Here is a 15,238-nt window from a genome sequence, read left to right as displayed (position 1 = left end):
TATATATATATATATATATATATATATATATATATATATATATATATATATATATATATATATATATATATATAGGGCTGAAATGCTGCTCAATAATCCAAATAGATAAGAGGGAAGAACTCAAAGTAAAAGACCACTGGCAAGTGATTTATCAATCTGTCTTCATCAGGTAAACTAAGGCTCAGAGCTGATCTCTAACAACAAGATTTCAGCTCTCGCGCTCTGCATATTGTTTCCTTCTCATATTTCCAATCCTTTAGTCTGTGGTGCTGGGATTTGTTATGTAGGTCAAGGGAGAACAGAATCAGCTCGATCTCGTTGATATTTGGATACTCATTTTTATTCACACGAGTAGCCAAAAACTCAGGCACACACAACCAAGAGCACCATTTCCACCACTATAATAAAGATTGAGAAATAGACATACTCACATCGCAGGTAAAGATTAATTCCATGGCTTAGAAATCCACTGCCTCTTACACCACTCAAAAGTGAAGCAATAGGCACAAAAGACATTGATATGACATTGGGGGACTGTGATACAGTAGGAAGCCACTGACTATGACTTTGACCAAAATCAAGACCTCCGCGACGGATATGAATGCTTAGTAGATCCTGCATAAAGAATTCAAATCCAAATCCTTTACAAAAAGCTTATCATCAGAGCAAATAGTGATTCATTTAAGAGGGAACAAAACAATCTTACATCAGCTTTCGAGTGAGACATAATAGATGGTCTTATTGAGTTTGCAAATGGTAGATGAGGATCTGAGAATATGGATTTTTCATCCTGTCATATGTCAAAAATTGGAACTGCTGTCAGACAATTTATTTTGTTTAGTCTATGTAACCATATATGTAATAAAGTTTCACTATGACCATAATGTCATCCATTTTGCTTTTCTTGGAGAAATCCATGGGCACGACATTATTTACCTTTTAAGTCTGTTCGACTAACCCATACATAACTTTGTTCCTTCACAATTTTGGGGCTTCTGAACTTAGTGGTTCAGTTATTTTTTCAACATCATTTTGCTTGTCCAGCTTTCTGTATTACACCCTCTTGGAAAGATTAACTAGTAGCAAATAAATGTTTCTACAAGATTCTAATTTAGCATTATATTGTATTACTTGACATTATTCCGACCATGATGCACTATCGTTAAAAAATATGATTTTAAAATGGGTTAACTATCCTCCTAAATATTTTGGAAGTGACAGAATTAGTTTTGCAGGCAAAACACATCCTCAATCAACAAGTATTCCAGAATATCTAAGCTTGAGTGTATACTCATAGTCAGGCCTTAAACAATTTCTTCCACAATTATATGGTAAAACAAAATGAAACGTTAAAGAATCTAGACAACAAACATAAAAGGAGTTGAACTATCGAATAAAATATAAGATATGTGATACCTTTGGTTTTTCAGAAGATTTAACAGAGTTTCGCATCTGGCATCCATTTACGTCTTCTGAAAATTTCTCATCAGCTAATTGCTTAAGTAATTTCTGCACCTCCATTGGCTGAAGAGTTGAATTCTGCAGCTGCTTTATGTGAATTACATCCTTGCCTCCCATCTTTACCCCGACAACAATATGGGTGCCATATTTTTCGATGAACCTGAAAAATCATGTTATCGGCCTCAGAGTTAATAATTTTCTACCATTTTCAATGTTAGTTTACAAAAGCAAAGTCAATAGCAAGTTGTGTTCCATCATGAACCAAAAGAAGGGACAGAAGGTCAGAGTGAAGGAGATAAAATCAAAATCAAATGCACTAAAAATAAAAAAAATTCAACAACTGTCTTAAGATAACAAAAACACTGCTGTTTCTGAGTCCAAATTTCAGGGCCATAATGACTCTCCTACAGTTCATAGGTCATTCTTTTCCCATTCCCTTATAAATTCGCTACTTCTGCTGGATAGAAAAGGCAGAAAGCATTGCCGGTGGTTTTGGACAGAAAACAGATAGGATAGAATCTTCTCCTTCTTCGACTTACATAGGAGGAGAGGAAAGAAATCAAACCAAGAAACAAAAACATTCCTCTCATAATATCCTATTGTAGTTCACCAAACAAAAGAAACACTCTAAAGTATTCATATCCATCCTTTTGATCTTCTATTCTTTTCCTTCCTTTCCCTAGTTTCCACTCAAACACTTAACGCACAATTACAATACGGGAAAAATGCTTTTGTATGAAAAACTTGCAGGCGTGCTAGTTCAGAACTTTCCGAATCCAATTCATCCTACATCCAATCTCATAGAGGAGCATGTACCAGATTTCCTTGAGATTTTGAACGTACACAGATTTGTACTTATATTATCCTGATGGACAACAAAATAGTTATTCAAATAACAATTGAGCGAAAGGTCTTACTCTGCAAGCGCAGAAGGATCCCACGAAGAAGGCACATCTTGCTTCACTTGCTCAGATAGTGTTAGATGGGATCTCACTAACTCAATATTGTACAAGGTAATAAACCAACCATCAAAGGCAAGAATCTTTGTCGAAGCTGCATCCTTTTGCCAGCATCCCTTATGACCAAACATCGCATTAAACAAACCAGAAGGTATCTTACCAGACAAAGATAACTCCTGATTCAATTGTTCTGACATCTGAATGCAATGAGCAGACGATAGGTCCGAGAGATTAGTCAGAAATACACATCGAAGTAGAAAACATTAGATTGAATTATCAAAAAAACACATACTTCATTGAGTTTTGCGAACAAGTTTCAACACTAATCTAATAGGCACCAAAAAGTCATTTTACCAAACAGTTATTAGATAGAAAGCATGATGATAGCTCATAGACAATGCAGAAAAGAACTAACTATCCACCGTAGGAAAAGGGAAGATACCTCTTAAATTATTTAAAAGGAAAAAAAAAGGGAAAGCACTCCGCAATCAGCATAGGTAAAACATGAGCATCTCACTTAACAACTCCAATTTCTATATTCAATTTATTACTGCTGGATTCCCACTGATGACGGATCTCCCCAATTGTTAGAAATAGAAAGAGTATGTACAATTTTCAATACTTTCCTTAAGCATTCTAATTGGATTAGATGAATATCAATGGATCCTTAACCAGTCATTCATTGAACGATAAGTAACTACAAGTGACAAAGGATGAAGATTTAGATAACGCAAAAATCCAATATTTAAAAATTGAATCTAATCCTAGAAGGAACGTCACGATGTAACTACACAATGAAAATGTCTATAACCCCATACTCAAGCAGTTTATGTATCCGCAAACAAGTTGACTGGCCCTGCTCCTGCTACAGCATTTGCGCGTTTAGATGCTATTATCGTACTATCAAGCTGATTAGCTGCCAAAGGTTTTATCCAGCAGTAAAAGGATTGGCAAAGTTCCGGAAGCCAAAGAGATTGATGTACTTAGTTGTCATACAATAACCAATACTTCAAGAAGTCCTATTTAATGGCCAAATCAGACCAGATACCTTCACATGCAACTCCGCAAACCAGGCAAAACTTTATCCAGTAGCATATAGCTCAACGCCTCTATCCAAATTGTTATTAATTGACCAGAATTTCCCTAGTACCTACATTACTTTTTCATCAAGTATGAGACTTGAAATAGCAACACAAATGACACTTTTTCTTTCTGTATGCATAAGCCAATCATGGAGGAAAATTAAATTTAACCTTCCCAACTCAACTAGATAGGACGAAATTCACAAAAAGATTCAATTTTTTCCCATTTTTGAAGCAAATTAAATTTCCTAGAAATGAAATTTCAGGCAAACCATTAAATGAACTGATTAAAAAGTAGAAGCTCTTCATTGTCAATTTTACTGTTTTCCAGCAAATGAACAGCAGCCGCAAAAATTCAATTACCCAAATCCCTTAGACCGATATTAAACGGGTAGAGAAAAAATAAATATAAAAAGACAAGTCGAGAAAAAAAAGAAACTTACCTGACTAAAAGAGAGAGCATCAGAGCGAAACCTAGTTCGTTCACCTTTATCGCACTTGATTGAAGTCGAAACCTTTGAAACCACCACCCCACCTGGCACCACTAGGTCCTTGATCGACTTCTTATCAACCACTATCAAACCCGACCCGCTTGGACCGGGTTTACACGCCGTCAACCGGATATCACTCGTCAAATCATAACCGAACCCGATCACTGAGACGGCTTTTTCTGCTGCCGTTTGTGGGTCCATTCTACTACTAGGATTAAACGCCATTTTTGGCCAAGAAAATCCAAACCCAATTCGAATTTCCCAAAAGGGAGTCAGAATCTGCTAATTTTTATTACAGTAATTCTCTTCGTCTTGCCTTTTTGAGTGCTATTACAGACTTTGAGCTGGAGAAACAAGAAAGCTAGTCTCTCTCTTTTCTTCCTTTTTTGTTTTCTTGTGTGTAATGACGAAAGGGACCTAGCTGAAGTGGGTGGGTTGTTGAATGGAGGGATAATTTTGTCATTTTACAGAGTTCAAAAATACTGGAGAAAAGTCATGGCTGACGGCAAAGCCAGCCTTTTTTTGGCGGTGGTGGGTAAATTTCTATGGCGTGTTTGGGATGGTGGACGTTTGACTTTGACTGACAGAAGATGGTTCGGGTAAATAAATACTTTGACAAATGTGAACGGGAGCTAGCGGATCAGCGGCGGCCGGGCCCCACTTACATGCGGGTAGCTTAATCATTTTGTTTCTTTGTTTAACATGCAAATTACTCGTTTTCATACACTTTAAAGATATTTTTATATATAATGTCTTTTATATAAATTATCCTTTATTTATCCTTATTACTTTTATATTATAATTTATACGATGGTATTTAATATTTAATTGACGCAGGGAAAAAGAACTTTTGATACGTTAACATATAGTATACCGAAATATCATTAAATCTAGTAATTATTAATATATCACATTAATTATATAAGAGAATATTAGTAAAAATTAAAATATTAGAAGTGGAGAGTACTCATCAAATACATAAAGACGTACATCTTTTATTGTAAAAGAATTTTTGACCAAGTATTTGTCTGTTCTGTAATGAACGTGTTATTAGGGAATATTGGCAATGACTTCTCCTGTTATCACATAATAAATGGAGAAACGCAGTCAACTGTCTGTACAAATGGCAGTTGGGGTTACATAACTAAATAAGAAAATACTAAATTTTATCATTGCGAATATATAGTATTCAGAAAATTTTCAATAGCATTAGTTAAATTATGAATGATATCTGGTATATTAGCATTTTCCTTAAAACCTACTTCCTCTGTTTGATTTATATGTGAAACATTTTTATTTTTAATCTCCAAAATAAATGATAATTTTAATATTTTAAATTTCTTTAACTTCAATCCTATTTTATCATTAATGATCTATTTTTATAGCCATGAAAATATCATAAAATATTTAAGACTATAAATTCTAAAGATATTTTTGTATGTATCAAAAGTTCTTTTTTCGTAATCTTCCTGCCAAGTAAAACGTCGTCATACGAAACTGGAGTAGTATGTGTGTTTCAGAAAGAGTTCGCTTGTTGGCCTAGTAAGTAGTAACGGAATTTCATATTTCTTGGTCTATAAATATGTTATTGTTATTATTTTGTCGAACTTTAGTCGTTACCTTTGAGTAATTCTTTCATATAGTAATAGGAGGAGAGCTGTCAAAACGGGTCAACCCAGCCTAAGTCTTGTGGGTTTTTAAATTTTTCTTTAAGTCTTTAAATATTTTTTCGTGACATAGTCGATTCATCATGTAAACAACTTCTATTTGCTTAGAGCGTACAAAAATATTGATATTTGACGAGGAATCTCGTAATTGAAATACAAATTCTCTATATCTCTTGCTCTTCTTTTTTAAAGTTACATGAATATTTTCTTAATACCATTCTTTCATTTTTCCTCAAATTCAGAGATTATTTTAATAAGTTTATATGCTGAGGTTTTTTAATGTAGGATTAACATCATTTGTTGATTTCATCATTATAGTCCACAAAATTTTTAAATTTCTTGAAATTTGTTAGTGGTCAATTTTTTGTGTATTTAAAATTGATCTTTATATATACTGAAGGGTATTTTAAATATTAGTAATATATTAAAGTAATCCAAACTGATGATTGGCCAGATAAAGTAACATTTCTTTAGAAAAAAGAGATTTTATTGGCTACCTAAGACTTTTCGAGTTTGTTATTAATTAAGCAAAAGAAAAACTAATTTTGTCATATTACATGTATGTCAAAAATTTAAATTCTAGTTGATATGGAAAGGTAAATGAGCAATTTAGGGTTGGGGAATGGGGATTATAGTTAATAGTTTTTTTAGTTTTTACTTTTTAAAATATTAAATATTTAATAGTAATTAATTTGAATTTAATTAATTTTTGGCCCACGGGTCAGCCCAGGCCCAGCCTCGGTCAAGCCTCAAGGACCAGCGGGCTGACTTAGGCTGCTTATAAGCCTCGGTTTTAAATGGGCTAAAAAAATCCTAGCCCAAACCTACCCAAGTAGCGGGCTGGGTTGGGCTGGCCTCACGGGCCAAGCCCATTTTGACGACTCTAAATAGTAGTATTACTTTTGGAATTTTTAACTCCTATAGCAAAGGTTAACATCTTATTTATTTTAAATAAATACCATTTAAAAAAAATTATATTCTATAGATACCTTTTAATGTTTATAGCAAAATATCTAATTTTGGTTAACTTTTACCCCTAAGCCACTAAATACGCTATTCAGTTACACTATTTTCTTTCTCTCTCTACTTTGATACATGTCATTCTCTTCCCCGTTCCCTGAAAACACAATGCTCAATCTCAAAATTCTTCTCACCCACATCACCTACGTTCTCTCCGATCCCAATTTATCCAATTCCATCGTACGTTGCTTTCTCTTAAATTTTTTAATGTATACCCAAAAGAAAAAGAAATCAGAGGCTAAAAGGAGATATCGGAACTGATGTTTTAAGCTCGTCAATCAGAAACTTGCAAGCATCCAATGCATCTGCTCGTTGGATAGACGATATTGCAATAAATACACTAGTCTCTCCGACAAGAACAATCCCCAAGCAGTGGGCAACTGCAATCGATTGTATATCCCATGATGCTCGGGCAGAAGAACAAAGGGATTTAAGACAGCGTATCGCCATTGGAACATATGCTTCATACTTTAACTCTAAGACTTCCTTGCCCTCAAAGTTGTCCGTGTTGTACCTTCAAACGTTGCTACGATAGATTCGCCGAAATTAGGGTTTGTTCTTGAACAAAGACGACGGAGTTTGGGGCTGAGCAATTTGATTTTCTGTTAATATATTTCAATGTATTTTCATGTATTCATTGTCTTTTTTTTCATTGTAATTCAATGTATCTCGTTGTACTTCATTGTATTCACTGTCTTTTTTTTTTGTATTTCAATGTATCCCGTTGTATTCTATGTATTTCATTGTATTCACTATCTCGCTATATGCCATGAATGTATTCATATATTTTTTTTTAGTTAATATAATTTATGTATTCAGATGTATTATATAATTTCTTTGAAGATTGCTATGTTTTTGGGGTATATTTTCGGTTGAGAATCTTTTTTATAACTGAAAATACAAAAGTTGTGTGTTATAATTGAGTTTGTTGAGTTATATTAGGAGTCTATTATGGTAATTGATTTACTTTCCGTTTTAAAAACAGTGTAATCCCCTATTTCACGCCATGAATACAGTTGAATACAATAATCTGTCCAGCTGTAATCCCATGTTTCACTCCATGAATACAGTCGAATACACTCGAATACAACAACTGATTAGTTGGACTTCCCTGATTCACGCCTATTTTTGCTATTGTATTCATGAATACAACAGCTTAAATACATCAAATACATCTTATAACCACAGAAAAAGTATCTATAATCCGTAATATAGCAAATGGTATCTATAGATGGCTAATTATTACTAAAAGATAGTGTTTTATGAAAATTTCTCATTACTTTTCTCAAATTGGTGCGTTCGGTTTTAACTTTTGGAAAGAAAAAAAAGGCTAATTACTAGATTTATGAATCTTACCAAACTTATTTGGCGAATATATTGTCAATGAGTTGCAATGGCGAAGCCAGGAAATTTGATATTTTGAACACCCTTTGCCAGTGGGTTATGCAAGGGTGTTCAAAGTCTATTTTTTAATCAATAACAAGTAGTAATATTTTACCTTATACGTTTTATAATTTTTCGACAAAGGGTGCTCAGACCATCCTTGGACCAACAAAGCTTCGTCCCTGATGAGTTGTCACGTTAAAATAGAACTCATATGTTTTTTTTTTTGGTAAATGTACATTTTTTTTTTTGTTTTTATTACTAATTCTGTTATTTCAAAGTAGAATGAAAATTATCTTACTGAGCGGTGAAAATGACAACCATCTTTGTAGCACCTTTCTTACAATTAATTCATTAAGTGGATACTATAACACTTAAGAGGACATAGCAACAACATATTAAAAGAACTTGGCATGCATCTTTTTATTTATCCTTAGGTAAGATGTGTTGGAAAAATAATTTGATAACTCAAAAAGAAATATTCAAATTGATTTCTAGGTTCATTCTCTTAATATTATGTTAATGAGCCTTTCTTGTAGTAATTATTTTGAATATATTTGTAACTAAAAATTAATTTAATCTTGAATTCAATTGTGACAAAATAAATTTGGCTATTGAATATTGTATTAAGTGATTTGAACGTTACTTTTGGTTATAACTATATTGAGTAGCCTGAATCTTAATGGCTATATACTTTCTTAACGTCTACTACATTAAGCCTTAATGACTTCAAATCTTATCATATGTCCATATTAGTTTTGGACTATATATAAATATTCATTTGTGATTATTTTGATGGGTGGAAAAAAAGATTGTTGTTTCTGCTCCTAGTTTATACGAGAAGAGCTTGTTGAATCTTGGGAAAAACGCATAATTTTATTCATTACGGTGTGGGAGAAATATCCTTAAGCCTTGACACGCCTCAAGCTAAACCTTTTATGAAGGATATTTTACACTGTTCTTATGAAAAATATCAATTCTTGTGGTTTCTAACAAAATTCAAATTGGCTAACGCGGAAGAAACTTAAGCATTCACCGTCGATTCTGGAATCCCGAGAGTGTTACATGACATGTGAATAGATATTATTATTATTATATTGGTATCGTATGCCGTTGTTGCTGGTTCTACTTTGGCATGCACTCTTGGCAAGTTGCTATTTTAATTTTGTACACTATCGCATTATGAAAGACAGAATGCGTCACAGAATTAAGGTATGTTTTTCTTAGTATTTGAATACGCCTAAGCCTGTAAATGTTGATTTGTGTAGTTATATAATTCAATCAAAGGAACAAAAGTATATTTGTTTAAGAATTCAATTTATGCTAAAAGCTCTCGGGAAATATTTTCTCGTGCTTTCTAATAGCATCCATACCCCATTACAATTTGTCCGTGGACTAATATGTTCAGCTTCTAGCATAAATTATGTAAATTTGATAGTAGGCTCTTGCACGTGATGAAATATTTTTATTTTTGTTAGATTGATTCTTGTTCTCGAAAGCTCTAAGATAATGGTTTAAACTGATTCTTCTGTTCCAATAAATTTGAGTTTTGAATTCGGAAATAAAAATATATCTGATTTTATACCCGAGTCGTATAGATTCTTTGCTGATCCTCTAAGCATGAAAAAGTGAATAATTTACTATGATAGTATTCTTGATAAATAGAATTTGCTAGATTAAGATAAACTGGATGATTCAATTCGGCAATGATTAACAATGCAATAAGAATCATGAAGGGTAAACTCAGAAAAGTTTTTGCAAGTTAATATGCGTGTAATATAGTATGAGTCATGTTCATAAAGGCATATGTTTCTTCTTTTCGTTATTTGATGAAATACCGATAATATCATGGCATATATTAACAAGACGTGATTAGAAATAATCATGAGATAAGATTTTTATGTTCTTATGAATCTAATTGTATAGATGGAAAGAAGAATATGGCTTTTAAGTTAATTAATGAATTGCATAGTCTATGTGATAATCATTGGGTGAATCTATATTATTAGCTTGTTATTTATAAAGTAGAACTCTTTATGAGTTGTGATAAGGTTAACTCCTTAACCTGAAATTTTCAAAAAAGTGGGGGATCGTAGTGCCAAGAGTTATATAGCCTGATCCTAAGAAGGAAAAAGGTGAGAAAACTTATTTATTAATGTTATAATAATGTCTCACAAAATTGAGGGTTTTTTTTTGTAAAAATTTATATTGGAAGATAAAAAATATGTTGTATTTCTGGCTCTTAAATGTTATGTTGCTTCGGGTCTCTTAGTAATTTGGGTGAAGGAATCGTTGAATTATGACTTGTTTCCAACTGATTTGAGATATTTTTGTAGAAGTTAAATTTCCTTCCATTTTTAAAAATTTTTACTTTGGTACTTGATTATGGAAGATACAAGAAGAAAATAAGTTCTTATGCGTTAAAAAATATTTCAAAAAGCACTTGTATAGAAGTCAAGTTTCATTTTATCTAAGATGATTTTGTGCCTTATGTGAGAAATTATATCAGTAAGTATTCTATATGTGGATTTTTCACTGTATTAAAAGAATACAGCGAAGAAATTGAATCTCTGATTCAGATGAGAAAAAACTAGCTAGTTGTTGTGTGATCACCTTTTGTGGGTGTTATGATATTAAAATTGCCTGGCAGTGAGACTAATTAAGCAACCGCTTGGTGAGTTAAACCGATAATAATTATGTCGATGAAATTGCCAAAGCGCCATAACCCTTGTAAGAAAATAAATCTTTCAATGGGAACCAGTAGACACATTTTTTAAGATATAATGTCATAAAGCAATTTCTTAGAGATGAGAATTTTTATACATATTATGTGTAGTCAAAAGAGGGTTTGGCCGATCCTTTGACTTATAAGTAAAACATTGAGGGGTTGAGACTTTTGCCAATTTGAGATGTATCAACAATGATGGTAACCCAACCGATGTGATTGGAGATCCCATAAAGTAGGTTTATATGGGTAATAACAAGTCATTAGTTGATCAAATATGCATTATCAAATTATGTCTCTTCCTATGGTATGTGTATATAGTGCAAAACTGCAAGGAATGTGAGACTGAGTTATTAAACTCTTAATGCAATAATCCATAGCCTTTTATAGGTGGTGTATTGGCTGCAGAATACACTTGATGGATGGACCTATATGAGTGTGGAGTGGGGCCGCTCCTATGAAATTTGTGACAAAATTTCTAGAGCACTCATGAAAATCAGGCACGCGCATGGCCTATTAGCGTAAAACCGCAACAAGTGTGCGAGTATAATGTGATAGTTAAGACACTAAACTTACAAGAATTCTTGGTTCATAGAAGTTTTAAACTTCACCAATTGTTCTGTAAATTTATTTTTATTTTATTTAGGTCTGGTTCATAGTCCAAGAGACACCGGATTCGACGCATTATGCTCGTTTGTGAAAACCCAGCGAAACCTTTTATTTTACTCTAGTACTTAATATTCTTTTTGAGTTATCTGGGGGATTGTTGAAAAAATAATTTGATAGCTCAAAAAGAAATATTCAAATTGATGTCTAGGTTCATTCTCTTAATATTATATTAATGAGCCTTTATTATAGTAATTATTTTAAATATATTTGTAACTAAAAATTAGTTTAATTTTTAATTCAATTGTGACAAAATAAATTTGGCTATTGAATATTGTAATAAGAGATTTGAACGTTACTTTTGGTTATAACCGATTGGTATATTGAGTAGCCTAAATCTTAATGGCTATATACTTTCTTAATGTCTATTACATTGTAACGATCCGACCGGTCGTTTTGAGTCCTAGCGCGTCGTTCAGCCATTCGAGGCCATGAGCAGCCTAAATTCAGGCATTATCACATGTACGCATGGTCGGAATTAAATTTCGGGAAGTTCGGAGTTGACTTGGAGAGGAAATTCTCATTTCAGAAGCTTTAAGTTGAGAAAATTGACTAGGATGGGATCTCAGAGTAAACGACCTCGGCATCGGGATCTGAAGGTTCCAGTAGGTTTGTATAATGATTTCGGACTTGGGCGTATGCCCGGATCGGGTTTTGGATGAACCGGGAGCGTTTTGGCGCCTATTGTGGAAGTTAGCATTTTGGAGGAAATTTCATAAGTTTAGGTTGAAGTGCATTTCAGTATTATTGATGTCCGTTTGGGATTCTAAGTCTGGGATTAGCTCCGTATGGTGATTCTGGAGTTGGGAGCGCGATCGAAAGTGAATTCGGATGTCCGGGGAGCATTTTGGAGCCATTTGGCTAAGGATAGAAATTTGAAGGTTTTTGAGAGGTTTGACCGGAGGTGGACTTTTTGATATCAGGGTCGGAATTCGATTCCGAAAGTTGGAGTAGGTCCGTAATGTCGAATATGACTTGTGTGCAAAATTTAAAGTCAATCGAACGTGATTTGATAGGTTTAAACATCGAAAGTAGAAGTTTGAAATTCTAAAGTTCATAAAGCTTGGATGGGAGGTCGATTCGTGATTTTAGCGTTGTTTGATATGATATGAGGCCTTGAGCAAGTTCGTAATGTGTTTTGGGCCTGGTTGGTATGATTGGTTGGGGTCTCGGGGGCCTTGGGTGGACTCCGGGTGGTTAACGGATTGAATTCGGAGTTTGAAGAAGAGCTGAAGTTGCTGGTTGCTGGTGTAACAGCACTTGCGAGACTAGGGCCGCAGGTGCGGAGCCGCAGAAGCAGCCTAATGGTCGCAGATGCGGAATTTGGCGTAAGAGAGCTGGGACCGCAGATGCGGTCGTTTTGCCGCAGATGCGGGACCGCATCTGCGGAAGAGAGGGCGCAGAAGCGAAAATGGACTGGGGAGCCCGGACCCCAGAAGCGGCAATTGGCCTCGCACCTGCGGAACCGCAGAAGCGGTCAAGTGACCGCAGGTGCGGAAAGTGATGGAGGCAGAGCATGTTTTGAAAATCGGGATTTGGCCATTTTCTCTCATATTTTCTTAGCTTGGGCGATTCTTGGAGGGTTTTCAAGAGGGGATTTTCATCATCAACGATAAGGTAAGCTAATCTCATCCCTCTTGAGTTAAATTACGAACCGATTAGAAGAGGCAGTAGCTCCTCCTACATAATAAACTGAAATTTACTTGTATGACAGAGATTGCCATAATACCTTATACCTCAAAGTTATCCTTATCTTAATAAGACTAATTGACTAATATATCGAGTATGTATGGATTTTAGCATGTAAATTGGTAGAAATTTGGGGGTTTGAGGAAAACCTAAAAAATTGATATTCTTGTAATTTGACCACGATTTTGGGTATAAAATTGAGAGTAAATTATATATTTGAGTTCGTGGAGTTATGGGTAAACTTGTTCTTCGAAAAATTTCGGAATCCAGGCACGTGGGCCCGAGGGCGTTTTTGTCAACTTTTCGATCGGGGTTAGGAATTGTTATAAATTGGATTGTAATGAGTAATTGAGCATATATTAATGGATTTGCATAATTATTGGCTAGCTTTGGAGCATTCAGCATCGATTCGAGTCTTCGGAAGGGCGGGGAATGCCGGTTATGGATCTTTGGAGCGAGGTGAGTCTCCTTTCTAACCTTGTAAGAGGGAATTGTCCCCATAGGTGAAATAATTGGTTATGTGCTCCTATTTGTGGGGGCTACGTACGCACGAGGTGACGAGAGTCCGTGCGTAGCTACTAATATGTGTAAGCCCGGGTTGTCTAGGACCCAAAAGCATGCTATACTTGGAATATTTGTGATCTTATTGACGATTGAATTTCTTAAATCCTATTGAATTAGTAAATGAATTTCTAAGAGGATTAAACTTCATTTTCTTAAATCATTAAAAGAGATTGGCTTTTATTTGGATAAATGTTTCCCGATAAACTCTTAATTTGCTGTTTGTGCATGTATTTCTATGTGTACTTGCGTCGCATGTATGGTACACGAGCAGGGTGATTGTTTATTTAAATTTGACCGCGTCGCAGGTATGATTCGCGAGCGGGGTAATAGATGCATCTATGGTTCGTGTCGCTCGACCCTCGGTAGTGCACAATTTACATTTATGTTGGATCGGGCCGTACGACCTCGGCATGAGTTGCGCATGCTTGTATTGCTTGCCTTGATATTTATTGATATTACCATCTTCTCTCCCCGACTTGAGATAATTATTAATTAATGGATTATGAGTTCGAAGGCTTTTTATAAAAAGGAACTTTTACCTGTTTAGTAATTCATTTGAATCTACTGTTGTCCTTAATAAATTCGTGAGTCATCGCTTTAATAATATTATCATTTGACCATTAGTAAGTGTCGAAGTTGCCATCTCGTCTCTACTTCTTCGAGATTAGGCGGGATACTTACTGAGTACACGTTGTTTTCGTACTCATGCTATACTTGCTGTGCATTTTGTTGCACAGGTACAGGTATTTCTACTGGCCTATTGGGCGTAGCAGCACAGGCGACCCGGAGACTAAGCGAGCTGTATTTCCTCGAGGCGACCCGCAGCTAGTAAAGTCTCTTTCAGTGTATTGTATTTACTTTCTGTCCAATTTGTATTCAGGGGGGATGTTGTATTGTATGGTTTCTTAGAAATAGCTCATGCACTTGTGACACCGAGTTCTGGGGATGTCTATGGGTTTATTCAGAATTTTAAAAGTTGTTAAATGTTTCATTTCTTATTCAGTGGAATTTACTATGTATAGTTTAAGCGTATAAGAAGAGATTTCAGAAATATTTAAAACGAGAATTTAATTAAGTAATTTGGTTGGCTTGCCTGACAGCGGTGTCCGGCGCCATCACGACCCTTAGTGGATTTTGGGTCGTGACATATATTAAGCCTATGGCTTCAAATCTTATCAGATGTCCATATTAGTTTTGGACTACATATAAATATTTATTTGTGATCATTTTGATTGGTGGAAAAAAAGATTGTTGTTTCTGCTCCTAATTTATATTAGAAGAGCTTGTTGAATCGTGGGGGGTACGCCTAATTTTATTCATTATGGTGTGAGCAAAATATTCTTAAGGACAGTATGACACGCCTCAAGCTAAACCTTTTATTCTTTATAATCATCCAAATTTTCCGACAAGATGGATATTAGAGTTAATACCTCAAAACTCACCTAAACTATATCGATTTTGTGAGTTTCATACTTAAACTATTCGGGGTTTTCATTATCCCCGAACTACAATGAACCCATAATAAAATTCC

General features: G+C 34.6%; 1 protein-coding gene across 1 annotated transcript in view; it reads right to left on the bottom strand.

Annotated features, from left to right (window-relative positions):
• The window catches only part of LOC109207860 (MACPF domain-containing protein NSL1), a 6,573-nt gene extending 2,053 nt beyond the window's left edge, over positions 1–4,520 (bottom strand). The window contains exons 1-5 of the mRNA XM_019370860.1: positions 3,946–4,520; positions 2,379–2,617; positions 1,417–1,621; positions 707–790; positions 432–615 (exon numbers count right to left, since the gene is read on the bottom strand). Of these exons, the coding sequence (XP_019226405.1) occupies positions 432–615; positions 707–790; positions 1,417–1,621; positions 2,379–2,617; positions 3,946–4,218 (985 nt within the window). The 5' untranslated portion in view covers positions 4,219–4,520. The remainder of the gene's footprint in view (positions 1–431; positions 616–706; positions 791–1,416; positions 1,622–2,378; positions 2,618–3,945) is intronic.
• Between the last annotated feature and the right edge of the window lie 10,718 nt (positions 4,521–15,238).

Source organism: Nicotiana attenuata, unplaced genomic scaffold, assembly GCF_001879085.1.
Source record: "Nicotiana attenuata strain UT unplaced genomic scaffold, NIATTr2, whole genome shotgun sequence".
NCBI lineage: Eukaryota > Viridiplantae > Streptophyta > Magnoliopsida > Solanales > Solanaceae > Nicotiana > Nicotiana attenuata.
This window is presented reverse-complemented; position numbering and strand designations above follow the sequence as displayed.